Source organism: Pomacea canaliculata, linkage group LG5 (assembly GCF_003073045.1).
Source record: "Pomacea canaliculata isolate SZHN2017 linkage group LG5, ASM307304v1, whole genome shotgun sequence".
NCBI classification, from domain to species: domain Eukaryota; kingdom Metazoa; phylum Mollusca; class Gastropoda; order Architaenioglossa; family Ampullariidae; genus Pomacea; species Pomacea canaliculata.
The window spans coordinates 17024659-17047290 of NC_037594.1; the positions used below are offsets into that span (position 1 = coordinate 17024659).

Sequence of the window (22632 nt, forward strand, 5' to 3'; positions counted from 1 at the left end):
AACGAATGTCCGCTACAGACAATATGCTTTGTCGTGTTTCTTAAAGGGGTGGTTGGAAACGGATTACCTTTCATCCCCTTCTAATACTCCCCGTTGTGCCCATACATCTTCAGTCTTTGCGGCGACAGTCACCAAACATGCTTGAACTAGTTTTTATGTCGTTTCATGAATGACCACGTTTTGCAACGAACTCCGTGCCACGAAGGGTTCTTAACCTCTGTTCGGGGAATAAAACTGAAACGCTTGTTGTGTTGACTGGAAGTAAAATGTTATTTCCAGTAAATTAGTTCAGAAGGAGTCACATTTCAAACTGAGGGAGTCACTTGATTTTATTTTTAAAATACTTCGTTAAGTTCTGTGAGTAGGTGTGAGAGAGAGAGAGACTATATGTACCTAAATATGCTAGTTTCATCTAAAAGACAATGTCTCAGAAGAGTTTTTATTTACCGCAAATACCGCACACCGCTGCTGACACCAGGGGCGCCATGATACGCGTATTTTGCTCTCAGAGGCAGAAGAGTCCCTCGGGAAGCTGGTGGCCGGCGCATATATCTCTGGCGTTATCTCGCACGGCGCGAGAAAAGCTCGACATTGATGAGCACACGCGTGATCGGCGTGATGGCCGGTCCTCCTGGGGAAGCAGAACCATTTGCACCTAGTAACGGGCCTTCGGTAATGAAGGATGCGGCTCGCGCTGTTAGCATCATGTTCACTTTCTGACCTGCGTCATTCTGTCTGTCCCTTCATCTTTACAGGAAGTGAGGCTGGTTCATTCAGTGATGATGATGACGACGACTACGATAATGATGAATGGGGGCCATGAAAAAGAACAATGATAATAAGAAGCAACATGATGATAATGATCAAGAACAGAAGCCAAGACAAGAATAATAAGAATCAACATTTTGATGATGAAACAAAGAACAAGAGCAAGAATCTTGTATAGCGCAGGATCACATTCCGTTCACGACTCTTGTCACAGTAAACAACAACATAACAGTTTCATATGTTTCCACGAGAGTGTGTAATAAGATACCTCTTAGAGATGAGAGCAGTTATCTTCTGTTTTTTTCTGTTTGCATTTTCTCTGCGGGGCGTCCCCTGCCAGTCATAACCTTCTTTTGAACATTTGCGATGGCAGCGCCAGAAGGAGTAGAGTGCCCCGAGTATCAAGGGACCGCGAAACCATCAAGGCTGTTTGGCATAAAAGGAGGAAGAGAGAGAGAGAAAAAAAAAAAGCTCGACTACTCATTCCTGCAACGTGGCAGCTGGTCTGATATGCACACAAATAATATAGATTACATCCCTTTTTATTTCTTTATTTTTCTTTCCTCGAACATCCTGGGTTTTCGTTTTGGGTAGTCTGAGTAGAGATCACATATTAAAAAATTTACCAATGTCAGGTTCATCAACAAATTATATCATTATTCATCCCTTGTTGTTTTTTGTTTTAGTACGAGATGTTCATTTGCTCGCGTCCAAATACACCCACACACACAAGTTTTCTACAAGGAGTCAAACTGTCGTCCTTTCTTTAGATTATTACACACCTTGCGGTGTCAGACAACATCGGTCTTGCTTCCTGTTTCGAGAAGTGAATATTTAATGAAGCTCTTTTAGCCCTTTCAGACTGTTAAGTGCTGCATCTCAGCAACTACCACAGAAAGGGTTAACCGTCTCGTTACACCGAGACAGCAGGCAGGCCAGGGTGGGACTGTTTCACCTCTCACTTCCCTCGTCTTCGTGTCTCGGACGCGAGACAGTGGACCGTTTAGAAGTCTCCTGGTAGACTGGACCAGATGACGTGTACCAGAGTATCCGAACTTGCAGCCATTAGCCTACTAACCTTAACTGTCGTTCTCAATTACATTTGAGCAGAACACTGGGACCAGCCTATACCTTGTCGTCAAGACAGATCATGTAGTCTATTCACTGGAAGAAATCCCAGGGCAGAAAACTTTTCCCGTCCAGATACAAAATTGTCAGCCTAGGAGGAGATACGAGGTAAAGGGTGAAACATGTTGCAGATAACCTTTAGATGTCTCCTCATCAAACGTGACAGCGCCTCGATCTTGCAGGATACAACCCTGAAGACAGGCGCTGAAAGATATCGCACGAGACAAAGCCTCCCAGGGATAAACTCTTCATTGCCGGCTGCGGAAGGAGGAGGAGGGGGATATCCATTTGTCTGTTCATTTATTTAGTCGTGCCTGTCGCAGAAGGGCTGATCACATCGCTTAGCGACTTATCATAAAACCCATAATGAAAACATCCCAGAGAATCAATGAGATGTAAACCAGTTTGTTACCTTGCGCAACAACAATAACGCACAGCTTCTGTGGAAAAGACAAATAAATGGTGATGCACATAGGCAGAAAAAAATGTCGGTCCAGCCGATGGTGAACAAGTTATCCTGAGTAATAAAGAGTTGTGATTGAAGGCAGACTAAATTGTTGATGGAAACTGTGTTTCTCATGAAACTTGGTTCAGAAAGACGTTATGCATGTTTTGTTTTGTTGTTGTTGTTGTTGTTGTTGTTGTTGTTGTTGTTGTTGTTGTTGTTGTTGTTGTTGTTAGTATGGTGATCGCTGTATGTGTGTACCGGGCAATCAAATACTGAGGTGGATGAAAGCAGACTGAATAAGTTGATTAGTCAGTTCATCTTTTGGTGAAAGTAAGATTGTCTGAGACCATTGGCCAGCAGAGACTTGCTTATGACGGTTAATTCTCATCACTCATTACACGCCACTCTCTTGAAATTGCCAAGTTTCTTCATTAAGAGATTAGTTTTCCCCAACTGGAGAAGTGAGTATTTTACACGAACATTTTTCCGTGCAGCAGTCAATAACAACCTGAGAGCATGAACTGCTGAGCCATGAAGCTTCTGTTATCCTTTGTTTTTTAACCTTACATTATGATATTTACCCAATATTATTCTGTTTTTAATCACCTTAATCTTTTAGCCTGTATTAAGGATATTCACTCTAAAAGAATTAAAAAAGTAATTGCATTTCCAAGAATTTCGTAGGGTTTAAAGTCTTCACTTATCGAGAGGGCAGCTTTTATTGGTCGGTGCCATCTCCTCTTTCTTGCTGCCTCCAAAACCATGTACGGAGTCAGGTACTGACTTCACAGCTGGACCAACTACAGGAAATAAACTGCGTTACGGGGGTCGAACCGCCGAGTGTGCTTGTCTTCGGATTCGGACGCTGTTGCTCTAACCACTAGTTACCTTTTGTCCAGCGGATATCCCCCTTGTTACTCGTATTGTGGCTGTTTATCCTTCTAATTACCTGATTAGTTCTTGCCTGAAGAAGGGGCGAGTTCAGTCTCTGCTCTGTTATTGTCACTATTTCACACGCTGGCTTATATTTCTCTGTTTTAAAAAGATATGCCGCCGGGCAGTCTATGATCTCCTCTCTGTAATCCAACGCGCCCTTTGAGATGTACTGTCCCAGAAAGACAAAAACAAAGCAAACATCAATCAAGTTCTCCCAGGAGCGACACAAGAAATAATTCACTTGAATATTTTTGTCCTCCTGCTGGACTATAAACTGGAGTATGATATACTGTCCTTCTTTCTTAAATTAGAAACATTCCTCTTTCAAAATCACTGTTTCCACTACTAAATAATAGCAAAATATCTTATCTGGAGTGCTTTCCTCTGTAAGGACCTAAATGTTCAGACCCCGACAATGATGAAGGGCTGACTGTCCGCTAACAACGGTCTTCACTGGACGTCCATTCATCGACCTTTAGCAAGTTGCCGTCTGCGACTGTTCCCTTTTAGCTTATCAAAGGTTTTAGTCTCCTGTTGAAAGGCTTCGGTGTCTCGTCCAAAGGCTTCCGTCTCTTGTTCCAGAGAGTGCTTTCACGTCTATTCTAACATCCCCCTCTTTTCTAAATCAGTGATGGTTAGATGGAGCTCATTCACTTACTCGAGTTTGTGCATCTATTACTGAACGTACGCAAGTATGTTAATGCTCAAAATCTGTGTATGTGTGTGTGTGCGTGCGAACTTTTTAATTCGTTCATTATCACAGAAGTGGAAGGTGACACGCTAACCCGTATCTTTCTCACCTAACACCTTTGTTCTACATTCTCTAATCTCGGATTACTTTCGCCAACCACCTGTTACCGTCCGTCTGACAGGCTGTCAGTCAGCATGACCGCGTTTAACGACAGTCAAACACAGGTATCGCGAAATGACCCGATACAGTGCCCCAGATACACTAGTGTCAGTCTGGTATCACAGACCCAGACACCAGCAGCAAAGTGTTACCCAAACCTCTTCTATGCTGGCTCAGAAACAGTGACTGCGTGTCCTCAAGTTTGTTTATTTATTGTGCAGTACAAATTTCCTTTTAAACATTTTTAAACTTAACTTGGCTTGTGACATTTTGCCTGTTTCAGAAGCTATCTCCTCACAATAATTTATTTAAACATTTTTTATTTTATTTTATGTAAACTGTATATCACAGTAGCCGTCGATTTGTGTTTATAAATCACTTGGACACTGACGGTTGTTTCAGGTTTGAAGGACCGGGCGTTTTAGTAACGGTGCCGCATTTTGAAAAATATAATACGCAAACAATAATAATAAACAACGAAACGCACGAGAAATAGTAAAAAAAAAGTCAGCCATGTATATATTTATTTTCCTGCTCTTATTTATAGTATGTGAGTTGATATTGTACTTGACTGCCAGATGCTGAGTTGTACCAAGTATTGCACTGTACTCGTGTAATCGTGGCCACAAATAAAAACACTATATTCATCTACCGTTAAAGGATTTGATGATAATTCGTTCTCTCAGTCAATACGATGATTTCCGATGGACTTAGATAAAGATATCTTTATACCGTTTATCAAAGTGCATGTAAATTTTAGTTAACATCAGTATTAAAATTATATTTAACTCTAGTCAATACTAATAAATAGACTGTTGCGGCATGGATTTTCCCCGCAGAGCAACTACTACAGTAAAAACAACAACAACAAAGCCAGTAATACCATATCACAGTGAACACCCTGGAGCCGTCCCATAGCAGGTTAAATCTTTCCAGATAGAATTTCGCGTCTGACTGGTGGAGCCAGCGAGACAATTGAGTTACAAATGCTTTCAAAGACAGTGCGATAGAGCAGATCAAACAATTTAAAACAGTTAGTAACAGGACTCCTTTTGGGGACCAGCCAGAGATAAAGTTCTTTGAGACCACAGTAAGTAAGGGAGCTAGCAGGAACAACTGGGTGCGAACAAAGGAACGAGCAGGAACGAACGGGGAAAGTAGCGGGATCGGGTAGGTTTCGGAATCCGTAAAGTTCTCACCAAGTGCAGGCCCAACTCTTTACCTCGCCACCCTCCGTCCAAAACAAATGTGGACAGGACGGCAACATAATGAGTATATACAAATGATAACTGGGACTAACTTTTTTTCGGATGGGAGTAGGAGGAGGAGGAGGAGGAGGTCTGTTTAGCCACAAAAGGGGGCAAAACGCGGGTCTGGTGATGTAAGGAGTTATCATTGAAATAAACTCTTGCCTAACTTGTGAGTGGGATCGGCGAAGAAAGCACGCACTCCCTTTCACGCTCTGCTGATCTGTCTTTCGCACATGCACAGGCTGATTGTAATACTGAGATGACGACCTGGCAGCAGCAGCATCAACAACAGCAATAAAAACAAAAAACCTCGCTGTACTTTCTGTCATGTCGAACTACGACCTGTTTTGGTCTCTATATCATCCCGCGGTAATCCTCTCACTGTTCGGTGGTGTGAAGATATCGCTGCATTAACAACAAATGCTCGGAATAACTCGACACCTGAATAACTCAAAAGAAAAACACCGTGTCTGTTTTGTTTTTTTTTAAACTCGAATCACTTTAATAAGGTAAAGCTTCCTATTCCCTTAATGTTTGAGTAGATATAGTCTTTGTACATCCTTGCAGTTTCTATTCTGATTCTACTCACATTTTTAAGGGTGGGTGTTAGGGATTGAGAGCTACTTAAATAAAGAAAAGTATTACTTACCGGGCAAAACGATAACAACTCCCAGTACATGCATCAGCTGAGCGTAAACTTTCATCGTGGACGGGTAATAATCAGTTTCTCATTAGCGATCTGCAACACTTGTCCCTTGCAACGAGAGTTACCGGTGGTATCAAGCTCTTTCACCCACTGGCGATCTCTTCGTCAAGCGGCGCTCCTCGATGATATCAAAGTCGCTGTAGACGACATCGATACAGAGAAGTGCACACTCCTGCCGTGGGGCTGTGGGACCGGCACTCGTGTCGTCAGGTTTACAACTTAGACCGCAACAAAGTCTTCGACTGCGAGAGTTAAACGCTTGGCACGAACTGGGCCACCCTCTCCATTGTTCCCCATCCCCCCAGCCCCCGACTGTGGGCAGGTCGGCGTTGATACAAGTTGGAAGCAACGACGTCGTCAAGGAAGGCGATAACGAGGCTGGCCCTCACACAGGTACTGCATGTGCACTGAAGCGTTCGACGTGTTACCTTCGGCGGCTTCACCCACGGCGCGGCACCTCCCCTACCGTCTCTCTCTCTCGCAAAGCCGTCCTGCGCGCCAGCCAGCCAGTCAGCCAGCCAGCCAGCTGGGATTGTCTGCCTTTAGCCGCCAGCTACTTTTAATGACGACCGACTGTTTTGTTCTCCAAGTACACCTTGTCCTGTGGGAGATTATCGTCGGCTGGCTGGCATTCAGATTAAATCAAGCGGGACTGGCGGTGACTTTGTTTTCCGCAAATCATCATCATCATCATCATCATCATCATGTTAGCAAGAAACTACGTGCTGTCGTTCAACAGTCCGTAGAAAGTACTCAGGGCTTCTTTGTGCTGAAGATATTTGTTGCGTCATTGTTTGTCCGTTGACAATCCGAGAGAGCTCCACCCCCGAGTATGAATAGTTTAACTGTTATGATTTTAATTTTACCTCTCCCTTTGTCTGCTTCTGTCTGGTTTCCCCCCTACCTCCAATTTTTATTGACAATGATCGTGCTGTTCTTTCTTTCCGCCACCCACTTCCTACATGTTTCGACAGGTCACTGGCCCACCTTGGTTGTTTCTGACATATCCATTTCAAGAGACTGCCACAACGATTATCTGAAAGAGTTAATATAACTCTGTCTGGAATAGTTTCCCCACCACCTCTCAAAGCCTCTCTCCACCCCAACGCACCCCCCAGCCTGTCGTTTCCCTCCATTCTTCTCTCCAATTATTGTTTCTCTTGCCCCGTGTTGGGTAACAAAACTGCGGTGTCTAGTTCCACATGGCTGCTCTTGCCCCGTGTTGGGTAACAAAACCGAAGGCTCTAGTTCCACATGGCTGCTCAGTCATCGAGTCACCTCGCTGAGGGAGGGAGAAGGCCCAGTGCGTGGCCTGCATACCTGTAAGTTTAATGACAGTCCTAACGGTAATGTAGATCACAGATGTCCTAATTATACACTTCCCATTTATTCCCTTTGAGAGCCATGCTTCCAAAGATCGATAGGTTTAGAGTTTTGAGCTGAAAACGAAGATGTGCAATACTCACTCACTCACTCACTCACTCACTCACTCACTCACTCACTCACTCACTCACTCACTCACTCACTCAATCAATCAATCAATCAGTCAAAGGTTGTCACAGACGGAAGATCACCTCTTCTAATGGCCAAAGCACGAATGAACACATCGAGCACTTCAAATGCTGGGATAAAATCGACTGCTTTTAGCTTTGGCTTCTTATTGAAGCAGTTCCCCCCGAGTCCTCCGTCCCTTTAAACAAATATTAACGGGATCTTGTCCTCGATAGGTCCAAAAGAAGAGAGCAGTGTATCAATGTATTGATTGAACCAGATTTTTTGTCTTTTGACTATGTTTTGGATTTATTTAAGAGGCCCGAATCATCCGTTTTCTTAAGGCTTCAGTGTATGTTTCTAGAAGAATGTAGGTAATCGGGTGAGAAAAATTCTCAACCATGAAATTTTAGCATTGGCATAAATCAAATCTGGTTTGTTGTTTTGTAAATAGAGCAGTGTAGCAGTGTGTGTGTGTGTGTTAGTTATTGTACACCGGTGTTTCCAAGCCACTGATCACAGGCTTGAAGTGTCACCCGACGTTAACATCAGCCCCTCGCCCTCGTTGTAACGCGATCAGCACGGAGTACAGACTCTGAACTTACTAACCACCTCGGTCTGTCGACTGCTCCAGTAAAAGCCAGAAACTATCAGACCAGCCACAAGCCGATCAATGCAAGAAATACCTCCGATTCCGGACTACCCCCACTTACCCACCCGACTCCTGTTCTCACCCTCGCTACCTTCACGCCAACCTCCACCCACCACGTCGCCCCCGCCACCACGACATTCCACAGATTCCTTTAGTCTGGGGTCTGGAAGTCACGCTAGCGGAGAGAAGCGGCGAGAAGAACTTTGGTTTGTCAACAGTCGCTGTTCATGTGTTCACTTTGATGACCTCGACCTTTCCTTACATTGATATTTTTCTGTTCTTTCTTGCTTCAGGAGGAAACAAAAACAAAAAAGCGGGTCTTTTAAACTATTTTATCCTCTTTGTCAAGCGGAAGCGTTGTGAAGATGTCGAGTCTCTTGTGTTTATTTTTATTTTCCTAATTAATATTTTCTCGGCTGTGGTATTCTTCTTCTTTTTCTGACGACTTTTCTCTTCTTTGTCTAATTCAGTTTTCAAATAACTTTCTTGACTTTCATCAACATTTTTTTTTTGTAACCTTGCCTTTTCTGGCCGCTTTGCATTCGTTGTTTTGCTGTGAACCTTATTTTGCAGAATAAAACGGATGAAGCGCTCTCTCTGTCGCTTGGGGTTCGTTAATTATTTGTCAAATCATTTTTCGGTGGCATTATTTTATTTTCGCAATTTCAGTCTCCCCTTCTCAACCCTTCCATCTTTCTACCTCCCCCTCCTCTTCACGCGCTTTTATTTCTTTCTCTCTGTCCGCCCCACAATTTTTCTTTTATGTTCCCCTCTGTTTCTCTTTCATCTTTTTCCCTTTTTCTCTCATATCGCCGATCTTGTTGGTTCACCAGCGTGCTTTGATGTCTTTGACCGACAGCTACTTTTTTTTTTTTTACTTTTCTTCATGATGGGAAATCACAGTTTCAGAATCTGTAACCTAGCGATTGGCACGTGCGACCATATTCTTGTGTTTGCGGAACTTCGTGCATGCAAGAGTGTGTGTGTATTGTTGTTGCTGTTAATGATGCTACTGCTGCTGCTGCTGCTGCTGCTGCTGCTGATGATGATGATGATGATGATGATGATGATGCGCTTCACAATTTAAAGAAAAGTTGATTGTATCGATGCAGTGTACGTTCCTGTATGCTGCTTCACTTTCCTTCACGATTGCCCGATTGAGATCCTATAATCACTCGCGTGTGTGACGTATGTCCGTTCTCTGGAAGCTTCCTGAGCACCAGGAACTCGAGACTGCCAGACAGCATGTCGGGGGTTGTAAGGAAACCGAGATGATCAAAACCTTCATTTCCTATCGGTCTCCAGACTGGACAACGCTCCGTTGCGTCAAGTCCAATGAAGGAGAGAGAGAGAGAACTGATACACACTGTGCATGTTCTACACTTGTATTAAAGCAAACGTTTTCCTCAGAGGATCCGCTTCTATGGACGGCAAGATTCGATAAAGACAATAAAAAATTTATTTCGGTGAATAACTCATTACCCTCGGGACAGGTAATTGGAAACAGACGCTGTTGTTTCGAATTACCGAGCTGCTCGCTGATCCAGTTGTCAATCCCCAGATTTCTCTCTGCGTTCTCGTTAGAATCCATTTAATTCTCACTTCACACCTCTTCCTCAAAAAAGGTTCAAAGCAGAACACGTCAGTGCTAAAATGGAATTTATTGTTAATCATCGACCACATTCATCTGAGAGAATTAGTCCCACAGTGTGCACAGTATTTAAATGCTTGCTTTTGTCGTCAGACAACAGAAAACTGTAAAGTGACAACTTTTCCCCCTTTTTTTGCATTTAGCTTGTGCTTTTGATAACAACAAAAACAACAACAACAACAACAACAATAAAAAGCAGACTTCTGATGGATGTCGCAGCAATGTCTGAGAACGACTGGGGGTATCTATTCTTATCCCCCCTTCCTTTTAGTCGTTACTTTTTGTCCCCACCTGTCTCACCTCGTCATCCTTGCTGTCTGCTTCTATTTCCAGCCGACAAACGGCGATGGAACATGCGCCGACGATTGCGAAACCTCGCGACGACTGCCGCGTGCAGTGGCTGCACCTCGGGAGATGGGGGAGCAACATTGCCACCTTCCTCGCCAGCTTCATTGACGGCCTTGACAACTGAACTGTTCGTAAACAACCCCGCCACTTGTTGCTGCAGACCTGCCTTGCTGCACAGTTGTTCAAGCCGAGACATTATCACACAAAAGTTCGCAGATGCCGTAGCCAAAATTCTTGCTGCAAAAGTTCACCGATATTTAACCACGTGTATGTGTGTGGGTTTTTGTTTTTGTTTTTTGGTGTGGTTTTTTTTCATTAATTTTCTGTTCATAGAGTTTATCCTACACGGTACATTGATTGTATCCCTTAGGGTGTAGGTTACTCCATTAATCTTTTTCTTTACCCCTTTCCCAGTCCAACCCATCCCCAATGAACACAATTGCCAACTGCACGGCTCATTGATTTTCACGCTTGAACGGCCGGAAAAACTGTTGACTATGTACACGCTATATCCTTGGGTAACATTCTTGCCATAACATCACCTCTTCCTTCTTCTCCATCACCAAAACACACACACTCATTCCTTAAACTTGTCTCTTTCATTATTAACAACCTCTTCTCCAGAGTAAACCAGAAAGAATAAATAAGAAAACAACGTAAGCTACAACAACGTCGATTGCGAGGTAACGTTTGCAACTGGCGACGGTTGTCCACACAGTCAAACCAGACCTCTCTTTGTTATCTTCATCCCTTGCCTCAGCAACCTACGAACATGTGCGTGGTCTTGGCATTGTTTGCAGACTCCTTCTCAGCTGCTGAAGTGCACCCATCCGTGCGGAGGGGCATCCTGAAACTCGTCGATGTCCACGATGAAAGGCCAGCAATCTCGGCGCCATCACCGTGACTGCAATTCCGGATGCATGCTACAATCTGTGCTACTTGTGATCAATGCCGCCTGCAGCACTCGGGCTGTTCTTTATGATGGTGGTGGTGGTTGGTGAGGGTGAGGGTGAGGGTGAGGGGAAGTCGCGGGATAATCATTCCATCGAGGGCTGGCTTCTGAAATCCTTTCCGTGTTCGGGAGTCACGATTGGGGATTGGGACCAGAAAATAGCAACGGTCATATATCTGCCTCCCGGAGCGGGTCAGTTTTCGATAGAATGACTGTAGTTAATACAGGATGTTGAGAAATGGCTGGTCATCGGCGTTGGTTTTAAATCTTTATTGCTTCTATTTTTTTTTCTTCTTCTTCTTCCTTGTCGTCATTGTTGTCCTTACCCGTCGTCTTTTTTTTGTGTTGTTGTTGTTGTTGTTGTTGTTGTTGTTGTATGTCATCACTGTTACCGTGTTCTCGTTTATCATTTTCCATTTGCTCTGGTGGTCGCCGACATCTTCGTAAATTTCGTTCGGAGTCTAGAAGCATTGTCGCCTCTATCATCCTGTACACATGAGTATCCCATGTCGGGCTTTGACATGTTTTTGGTAAATCTAGAAAATTTCTAATGTCTGTAAAGATATGAAAAAAAGTTTATAAAAAGCTCTGGGTAAAACAAACAAACTCGCACTTGAAGAACTTGGGTCATGAACTGAGCTACGAAGGTTTTGTAGGTTTAAATATCAGAAAGCGGGGGCATTGGTGCTTTTTTTACGCCCTCAGCAAGTCACTGCAAGGCAGCCAGCCTTGTAAACAGATGCCACATGCAGACAAAGAACAGTGTGCCCGAGACGAGAGCTGAACCCAGGACAGCCAACCCTCACTTCATTGGTGACAGGCGCTGACCGTTACGCCACCGGACCACCGCATGAGAAAGCAGACCCACGCACGAACCTACACAAAGCATAGAACATTCTATAGAGGTTACTCAAGCTAACATACTAAAGCTAATGTATTTCCACTGTTATTTCCACTACCGATTGACTTTACACCAAAGTTAGCCATCAAAATCTCTTCCCTGACAACCATGGTCCGGTCACTGAACTAGCTAGCTAGGCAACGGCTACCTTGCCCCAGCATCTATGACGTCACTAGGACGGTCCAGGGGTCGCTTGAGTTGCAATATATCCCGAATGGCAGTGGGAAATAATCGAACGCACGCGCCAGTCCGAACGTTAATCACTCGGGAGCCTCGTGAGGGTCACGTGACTGGTCTTTGAGCCATCCATCAGTCGCTGCAACTTCCGCGCTGTAGTTCGTCAGGCCTGAGCCTTGTGGCGATGTGAAAGGTTCGAACTAAATCACTAAGTTCATAGAGTTAAGTAAGTACGTCGGGAGAATACTTTGGCTAGAAAGGAGGTTGAGGCTGTAGTGGGTATTGACGAGAGGAACGCCTGCAATTAGTAGTTAATCGCCTGATGAATCTGACAATAATTTGCTGGTCTTGGCTTCACGTGACTCCTAGATCAACCAAAGGTTTCCATTCCAGAGTTCAGTCCCGCACAAGAGATTAAGAACGGATTAGAAAAATGCATACAAATAAAGAACGAGTAACTCAGCGAGTTTATTTTCACTTTTAAAACATTTGAGTTCAGTTCAGTAGAAGAGACTAAGAAAATATACACATCAAGAGCGAGCAACTCTCTCTCCCTTCTCCCTCTTTCTTGATGCTTTTGAACGTTTGTAACGGTCAAACAGCTTCTCCTCCTTTGTACATACAACAGTAAAAACAAACAAACAAACAGTGACGTATTAGTGGATTGAGGATAAGCTAAGGTGACGTCTGCTTTAGGATTCTCTCCCCTTGGATGTAACCTGGACAATCTAAAGTGTCTATATCATTACCTTTTAGTAAGGAGCCTCCATTCTTAAAGCCTCATATTTTTACGAAAGAAATGTCTGCTGACATACTGGGAATTAATGTCTACACTCAAGCCCAATCATTTGAGGGGTCGGGAGAGGCTCTCTGGGTTGGTATTTACCAGGAACCGCAGCTTGCGGTCCGCCATAGTTCTTCGGACCAGACTTCATCAGCTTCTCAAACACCGTCATCCATTTCCTTTCCAGTTATCCCAAGCGCCACATAAAGAAAAAAATCAAGCCAGCAAAGAAATCACAGCACGGAAACTGCGGCTGATTCCATCCAGACCGGTCTCGCTCAGATCAGCCAGAACCTCGAGTCCCAGAGTCATATTCACAAGACACAGGCCGTTTGCTCAGATTAATGCAAGCGTGCGGCGAAGCAGGGACATCCCGTCTGCAAATATGGCGAGGACGCACGACTCATCGCTCTCCATTGTTTGCCCTGATGGAGGAGGAATGGCAGGGCTGGCGGGCTAACCAATCTTACCTTTTGCGGCGCTTTTATCGTCAGCAGATGTATGGGAAATGTGAATCTGGGACTTGGATTCAGATGAAAGGATGATACTTTCTCAGCTGTTTTCTCTCTTTTTTCAAAAAAAAATTGTTTGATTCGTTTTTAAGCAGACACGCGAACAGCTTGTTAACATTGCGAGATTTCTATATATAGATTGTCTATGTTTAGTATCATTGATGTCATTTCAAGAATGATCACACATACTTATCATTCTCTGTACATAATCAGAGTCCATCTAACCCGAGTCCATAAAAAGTTCACCTATTCAATCTCACGCGCGCGCGCACGCACACACATATGATATATACCTCTCCAGTTCTCTCCCCTATTTGTGCATGGAAAGAAGATATCATAATTTACACAGACGCCGTGGACAAGCGGGATGGCATGACCAAGGAGTCAGCTAACCAGAAGGGCTAGGACCAGCATCCAACGCTAGCTGAATAAGTAGCTTAATTTTATTGTTTCTAGGCGACCCCTGCAACGCAGCTACAGCGGCATGAAGTTTCTGTGTGATTTGTCTTCATTTGACACCAGCCGATACTCTACGTCTAATGTTGCTGCTGCTGCTGGTGGTGGTGGTGCTGCTGCTGCTGCTGCTGCTGGTGGTGGTGGTGGTGGTGGTGGTGGTGGTGGTGGTGGTGGTGGTGCTGCTGCTGCTGCTGCTGCTGCTGCTGACCCCTGATGTACTAAATGTTGTTTACATGTCAACGGCCTTATCTCTCCTGTAGTTTTTGGCGTTTTTCGCTTAATCAACACTAGTCACGAAAACTCACGAACAGCATGCAGACGGATAGAGTAGGTGGAGGTGTAAAGAATCGACATAAGAACCTAGGCTCTTACACACCCCGCCGCCACCTACACGCCCAGCCCCCTCTCAGTTTGTGACCGGTTCAACCTCGCGATCTACTTCAGTTTTACGTCGCTGTTGTGTCAAAGTTCTAAAGCTTTCCTGCCTTGGTTTCCCATGACAACGGTGATGCTTCGCGGAGTTAATTTGCTCGTTAAATGCAGACGAGCGGGGAGAACACAAACTGCATTACATCTGATCTCGGACTGCACGTGAGTTACGTCACGGTCCATCGCTCACAGTCGATGAAGTCGTACAGTCAGGAGCGCTCACCGAAATAGAGGGCAGGGCAGGCAGGGCAGGGCAGGAAAGGTAGCGGCGTGGAAAACATGTTTACTTCACAGTGGAGCCCGGTTTGGAAGCCGTAGTTCTTGCAGACCAAGTATAAAAAGGCGAAACAAAAGTTGTATTCGATAAATTTTAACAACAATTTTCTGAATGAAAGAAACCAAACCATAGCAAGGGAATGACCCTAGCTTGGCTCAAGCTGCTCCCAACACCTCGCCCACCTCCAGAGCTTTGTCTCTGAAATCGCTCCCGACCGTCTAGAGAGCCCCTAATCCGACCGAAGAACGGAGAGACCTCTGCTGATCAGTTCACTTCAGTCAGTTATAACTGTCAAACGGTCGTTCTAAGGCCCTTAAGTACTTTATCTACTAACCACGTCGCAACCCCCTTGTGCCGAGGTCAGGAGGTCAGGAAAAGTCGGAGGCTGTCTGGGTATCTAATGTACATTTCGACTGGCGCAGCTGAGTGACTGCACGTCAGGTCACGTGACCAGTGTGACATAAGGCAAGTGTTGGCCTTATTCCCAAAATGAACAATCCGTATAAGGTTTAGTTCCGGTTGGGAGATTCAAATATACTTGGGCGGGAGCCGACATGAAGCTGTCTCTTGTGTGTTTTCTAACTGGACAGTTTAATGAGTGCCACCACTAATACCCACAAACAAATAACACAACATGGTGTCAGAAGTGAGCAGCAAAGTGCTAGCTGTGTGATTTCTCCAGAAACTTTCAGGTGGGCACGTTTTTCTCATTTTGAAATATTGCGCCGTCAGTTTGCAAAGTGACATTTCTCGCAAGATGGCGGAGACACATCAGAGACAACACTTCACTGCAAACATTCCGATTCCCTCAAAGCTGGATTTGTCTTCTAACATTGAAGTAAATTGGAAAAAATTTATTCGTCAGTGGCAGAACTATGAGGTAGCTACGCGCCTTGATAAAGAAGATTCAGCTTATCGTTGTGCAGTTCTATTAGCTTGCATTGGTGAGGACGCACAAGAAATCTATGAAGGATTATCCTTTGCAGAAGGGGAGAACGACAAAGATATTCAGACTGTCATCGACAAGTTCAACGACTTTTGTTTGGGTAGCACACATGAGGTGTATGAGAGCTACAAGTTTCATAGCCGAAACCAAAACAAGGATGAGTCAGTTGATACTTACGTCGCAGTTTTACGCAAGTTAGCAAAATCATGTGATTTCAAAGATGTTGACCGCATGATTCGTGACAGACTTGTGATCGGTGTTCAAGATGACACTATGCGTGAAAAATTGTTGCAGAAGAAAACACTCAAGCTTCCAGAAGCAATAGAAATTTGCAGAGCTCATGAGACGTCCAAGACTCAAGCACACTCGATGTTGGTAAGCAACAGCGAGAGTACAGTTGAGAAAACCATCAACAAGATTCAGAAAGGTCATCGAAAAGTTCGTTGCGGTACGAAGCCAGGCCTTCGGGGAAAACCAGAGACTAAGCCATGCTCTCGATGCGGAAAAGGTTCCCACAACAGAGATGGTTGTCCTGCAAAGAACGCTAAATGCAGAAAATGTTCCAAGATTGGTCACTACGCTGCAGTCTGTCGCTCTTCAGGTTCTTCTAAGATTCACACAGTGGAAGAGGAAGAAGAAGACGAAGAAGCTTACATGGGTATGATTGTAGCAGTGTGACAACAGATCCTTGGAAAGTCAGTCTCCTGATGGAAGACACAGAGAATGTATTTAAGCTTGACACCGGAGCTGATGTTACCGTCGTACCTCAGACCGCAGTTCCAGCAGCCAAGCGACCATTGCAGAAAGTGCGCAAGAAACTGTATGTCCAGGTCGTGTTGAGATAGCTGTGGAAGGCATGTTCAAGGCAAAACTGACATACAAGAATGTCTCTACACTGCAAGATGTGTATGTCGTAAAAACACTTGAAGAACCATTGCTAGGTCGACCAGCCATTACAGCTTTGAAGTTGATTGAGAGAATCAACACAGTTATAGAAGACCACGAAAAACAGTACAAGGAAGAATTCCCAAAACTCTTCAGAGGACTAGGAAGTCTACAAGATCCTTACAAGATTCGTCTGAAAGAACAAGCTGTTCCATATGCAGTAGCAGCTCCAAGACGCTTACCTTTGCCCTTGAAACAGAAAGTCAAGGCAGAATTGGATCAACTTGAAGAACAGGGAGTGATTCGCACAGTCACTAAGCCCAGTGATTGGTGCGCCCAATAGTAGTGGTGCCCAAGAGCGACGAGAGAGTCAGAATCTGCGTCGATCTGAGCAAACTAAATGAAGCAGTTCGCAGAGAGAACTACCCGTTACCGTCAACAGATGAACTGTTAGCCCAGCTGTCAGGAGCAAAAATGTTCACAAAGCTTGATTGCAAAAAGGGTTTCCATCAACTTCCACTGGATGAAGGAAGTCAGGAGTTAACAACCTTCATTACACCTTTTGGAAGGTACTGTTATACACGCTTACCCTTCGGGATAAGTTCAGGGCCAGAAGTATTTCAACGACGAATGTCTCAACTTCTTGCGAACCATGAAAATGTCATTTGTGACATTGACGACCTGCTCATTTTCGGTAAGAACAAGCAAGAACATGATCGTTACTTGAAGAAAGTGATGTCGACGCTTCAAGAAGCGGGCATTACCCTGAACGATGAGAAGTGCCAGTTTGCCAAAGAGAAGATATCCTTTCTCGGGCACATCATCTCGAAAGATGGGATCGCCATCGACCCAGAGAAACTGTCTGCTGTGAAAAATTTTCCCAAGCCAGAGAACATTTCTGATCTCAGAAGATTGTTAGGAATGGTTAACCACGTTGCGAAGTTTGCAGGCCCTAACCTCGCAAACGACAGCAAACCGCTACGTGACCTGCTCAAGAAAAACATAGAGTGGTGTTGGGACACTGCTCAAGAAACCTCGTTTGAGAAGATTAAGAAACAGCTGACTGAAGCTCCAGTGTTGCACACTATGGTACTGACAAAACGACCGTCGTCTCAACAGATGCTTCATCTTTCGGTCTCGGTGCAGTATTACTTCAGAAACAGTCAGATGTCACCTCAAGCCAGTTTTCTACGCTTCAAGAAGTATGACGGAAACTGAGCGCAGGTACGCACAAGTTGAGCGTGAAGCACTCGCATGACTTGGGCGTGTGAAAAGTTCTGTGACTACATCACAGGACTTCGTGATCTGACAATCGAAACTGACCACAAGCCATTATTGCTCTACTGAAAACAAAGAACCTTGAAGATCTACCTCCGAGAATTCAGAGATTCCGGATGCGCCTGATGAGGTTCAAGTACAACATTGTCTACACAAAAGGCAAGAATCTCGTGACTGCTGACACACTCTCACGAGCCCCAGTAAGAAACACTCAGAAAGATGAGAGAAGTGAAGAAGAAGAGATCTTCATCAAGCAAGTGATTCAGAGCTTGCCAGCCAGTGAAAAACGCATCGAAGAAATCAAGAATGAGACTGCAAGAGATACTGTTGTAAGACAGTGCTGTATTATCTCCACAATGGATGGCCACGTTCTAGTCCAGAACATGAAGAACTGAAAGCATTTTGGACAGTACGTTCAGAAGTCACAGAACATGATGGACTTCTTCTCTACAGATCAAGACTGATCATCCCTGAAGTACTGAGAACAGACATTCTCCACAGACTTCACATTGGACATCAAGGCATCGTAAAATGTCGTGCTTGGCCAGAGAGTGCGTTTGGTGGCCAAAGCTTTCTAAGCAGATAGAGTCCATGTACAGAAGTGCACAATTTGCATCAAGGAGAGGCCAATTCCTCCTGAGCCACTCATTCCCTCTGTCACACCAGCATTCCCTTGGCAGAAAGTTGGCGATGGACATCTTTGAACTGAAAAAAGAACAGTACTTACTGGTGGTGGACTATTATTCACGTTATATTTGAGTTGGCACACTTGAAGAATACTTCGGCGGAAACAGTCATCAACCATGTTAAGAGCATATTTTCCCCATGGAATTCCACAAATCGTCATCTCAGACAACGGCCCGCAGTTCTCCAGCAAGCAGTTCCAAACGTTCGCTCAACAGTACGAGTTCACTCACACAACAAGCAGCCCGTACTATCCACAAGCGAATGGCGAAGCTGAACGCGCCGTTCAAACCGTGAAATCAATCCTGAAGAAGGCAGATGATCCTTATTTAGCGATTCTCACATATCGCGCTACGCCACTTCAGCAAGGTCTCAGTCCAGCAGAACTGTTGTTCGGGAGAAGACTACGCACCATGGTCCCCACAATGCCATCTCAGTTTTCCGAGAAAAAGGAAAAAGAAAGGAAGGACTTTCAGAAGAAAGACGAGATGCAGAAGTTGAAACATAAACAGAACTTCGACAGAGCACACCGTGCCAGACCAGCCGCTGAGTTGGAACCAGGTCAGCCAGTTTTGGGTGAAGCCAACCCAGACACCAGGGACAATCATCAAGTCTCTGCCCAACAGGTCATATGAGGTAGAGACTCCCTACGGTCGCCAACGACGCAACCGCCGTCTCTTGATTCCCAGAGATCCCAATCCCGAGAATCCCAGACCTATCCCAAAGACTCTGTCGTCCCTTATTCCAACAAACCCAAAGTCCGAAGAGGATCCCGACCCCTTGTCTGGTCTACACTCAGATGATCCAGACATTCCTGTTGACAATTCAGAGCTATGTTCAGGAGCCGCAGCCAGGAAGGTGCCAGCGTCCAAAGTCATCGCTCCTCCAGATCAGCCTGTCAAGACTACCAAGAGTGGTCGCACCATCAAGATCCCACAGAGACTTGACTTGTAAATGATTGACTCGAATCAAACGCACATAGACTTGAATAGGACATTCAAGAACATTAAAATTAATGTTAATTAAGTTATATTGAAACAATGTCCATTTTAAAGAAAGGGAGATGTGACATAAGGCAAGTGTTGGCCTTATTCCCAAAATGAACAATCCGTATAAGGTTTAGTTCCGGTTGGGAGATTCAAATATACTTGGGCGGGAGCCGACATGAAGCTGTCTCTTGTGTGTTTTCTAACTGGACAGTTTAATGAGTGCCACCACTAATACCCACAAACAAATAACACAACAACCAGCATGGCCTCTGAGAGTTTTAACAGAATCACTACTGAAAATAATACCTGTTTCCCATTAGTGGTTGGCTGGGAAACAGATCGACTCGAGCACAGTGTTTGGCGTGCGAAGAAATGCTTTCAGTCAAAGAAAGTGTTCCAGTGCAAGTGTGTACTTGAGGGTGGATTAGTGCGTTCACCCTGTGATTTTATTGTTTACACGATTCCCAAAAATAAAATTATCTCTGACTATAACTGATTATATGGATTATAGAGATCAGTAGAGAAGAAAACGTTTTTAGAACCACCTGGGTGTGCTTGATTTTTAGCATCTATCTTGGCTACACACAGATCTTCACTTGTTTCATCGTCATCATTATTTGAACAGTATTACCATTCTCAAACTGCATTCTTCTTATAATTTCTACCAAATGAAGACACGCACCATCTTCAAACTACACCGTCTGCATACTAATGGAGTATAAATGCAGCAGCTTACTTGCACGACTCAAGATAATCAAATCACGTCTAGGCCCTGTGTGCTTGTTATTTATCATTCGTGATTGTTGTTGCTTCCTAATTACTGCTAGCAGAGTTACTTTTTTCTTTCCTTTGTTTTGTGATTTTGCTTCTTTCTGCCGCATTGTCCATCTCGCAGTTGAATTGTTACACAAGGATGTTTGAATTTGTTTAAGGGGTGAATTTCCCCGCATTTCTCTTCTTCGTGTTTGTTTATTTTTCTTGTAAAATTGTTTTGTTTTATTTGAGTTTCCTTTTACATTTCGCTATTAAATTTGACATGTTGGTCGTGATGATTCTGGGATGAGGGGAGGTTGCAGTTCGATTTTAATGTTTTTAAGGTATTTAATAGCGTTGTTCTGTTGTGTTTCCTCGACCCGATAGTCCCTACTTCTTTTAATCTCTTTTTCAACATGAAATGCCAATGATAATTTTTTCGGTTAAATATGTTGTGCAGTTCCCAGTTTGCAGCATCTCACTGTGAGAAACCCGTAAGCCCCTTTGGAAACGGCTTTAGTTTTCGCGATTTCCTGGGGTCGTACACATGAAGAGAAAGTTAGTCGTTACCCACAACCAAAAATGGGGAAATCGAGGTAAACCTTACTATCTCCGTAGTTACGACGGGCTGTCTAAACCTCGCAAATCTTTGCCACCGATTTATAACTACTATCCCAGGGGTAAGGCAACATCCGCGGAGTCGGGAGACAAGATGTTTGCCCTTGGTTTACCCGGGACGACTTACCCTCGCTTCATGAATGCGGCCCACAGTTGTAAATATTCTATAATCTCCGTGATTGGTTCTTGCTGAGGAAATATTAATATTCTAGGATCAGACCCTACAAATTTTCCTGCTCTTTCCAAAATGCCAAGCTGATCAACTTCAAGCAGTCGCCTCCACACCTCCTGTTGTAGAGAGCCCTCTAGCGGGAGAGAAAGTTGTTTTGAGTGGTAACATTATCGTCTGAGCAATCTGTGCCCCGCCAGCTGCTTCTCGACTATTTGATATCATATGATATACCATAGAAATACAGCAGGTGTTTGTTTGTTCCATAAAATGAGGGAGGAAGCGGGAAAACGTTTGAGAAAATTCTTGTTCATGGGTATCTCTTCATAAAAATAAATATTTATTGACATAAATAATCACATAAATATTTCTTCTCTTCGTGTTTGTTCATTTTCGTTGATTATCTACTAATGATTATAAGAGTAGTTATATAAAATAAGCATACTCATAATTTACAAAAAAAATATCTAGTAGTATATTGAGCTAAAGTTAAGTAAAAACACTTGTGCATTATATTTAATCATTTGTCTATTGACGATGTTTTATTGTGGGAAGGACTGATCAGGCCTAAACAATATCTAAAATTTATGTTTCTGTTCAGTTTATCAAACCACCGCCCCTCTTCTTTCCAAGTCACAAACTTTCCAGACAATGTCGGGTAGCAAACTAGTAGGAAGAGGACGGCCAGCCTGTTTAGAAAACTGAAAAATGAGACAGACTTCAAGTGCTAGCTCAGCCTATGTAAATTATTTCTCTTTTCTGCCTCCAGAAGAGTTCGTCCATTGTAGCGTGATTGATGTCTAAACACAAAACATGACTTGGTTTAAAAAATAATAAGTCAATTTGCTGTTTTAGAATTTCTGCACGTCCTTTGACGGTAGTGATGTTGACCTTTTTCTTGGAGGCCGCCATCTTTTTCCGTTGCTATGTGTAGTACTTGTGTATGTTTTCATTCGACCTTTATTACCTTCTCAGAGTATAAAATATCAAATCAATACACCAATGTCTGTATGGTGTTTATTTACACATCCAACAATGGCATCTCATGAAGCTGTAAAGCATGATAATAAAAATCGACAAGGGATGAACGGATTTTGCGACGAATGTTTTCCGTTTCTATAAACTGGTAAACAAACAAACAAAATTTTATAGACAACAATCTTCAGCATAATCACACTCATAAGTTTGGCTTCTCAGATTTTTAAACTATATTAAATTATGATAAATTGACTTGCAATACAATCTGGTTCTGCGGTTACATGATTTTGTTAAAAGATGTACATTTTGAAGGGTTTTTTTTTTCTTTTCATGATCAGTACACAATCTCTGGTTGAAAAGTCGAATCTATGCATCAGGGAGGTTGGCCCACCAAACTCTCATCATAGAACTGAGTGAAAAATATACCAAGAACTGGTACAACACTTCCCAGACCTCAGTTTGCAATTGAAAAATGGAATACATAACAAAGCACTAACGATAATTTTTTTTTAAAAAATCAAAGATTTTGTTAGTGTCTGACACAAAAAGTTACAAGTGTTTCTCCGCCATGCTGAACTCCTTCATGCCAGTTATCCATCGGTTACGGCTTGTGACA

The 22632-nt window shown here is 43.7% G+C and overlaps 1 protein-coding gene across 2 annotated transcripts in view; it reads right to left on the bottom strand.

Annotated features, from left to right (window-relative positions):
- LOC112564765 overlaps positions 1-22632 on the bottom strand; it is a 65111-nt gene that overhangs the window by 23258 nt on the left and 19221 nt on the right. The window contains exon 1 of one of the 2 annotated variants that reach the window (XM_025239825.1): positions 6030-7176. The exons of the other annotated variant lie outside the window; for it this stretch is intronic. Coding sequence (XP_025095610.1) covers positions 6030-6084 — 55 coding nt within the window. The 5' untranslated portion in view covers positions 6085-7176. Of the gene's footprint in view, positions 1-6029; positions 7177-22632 lie in introns of those variants that run through there. 2 annotated transcript variants of the gene reach the window in all.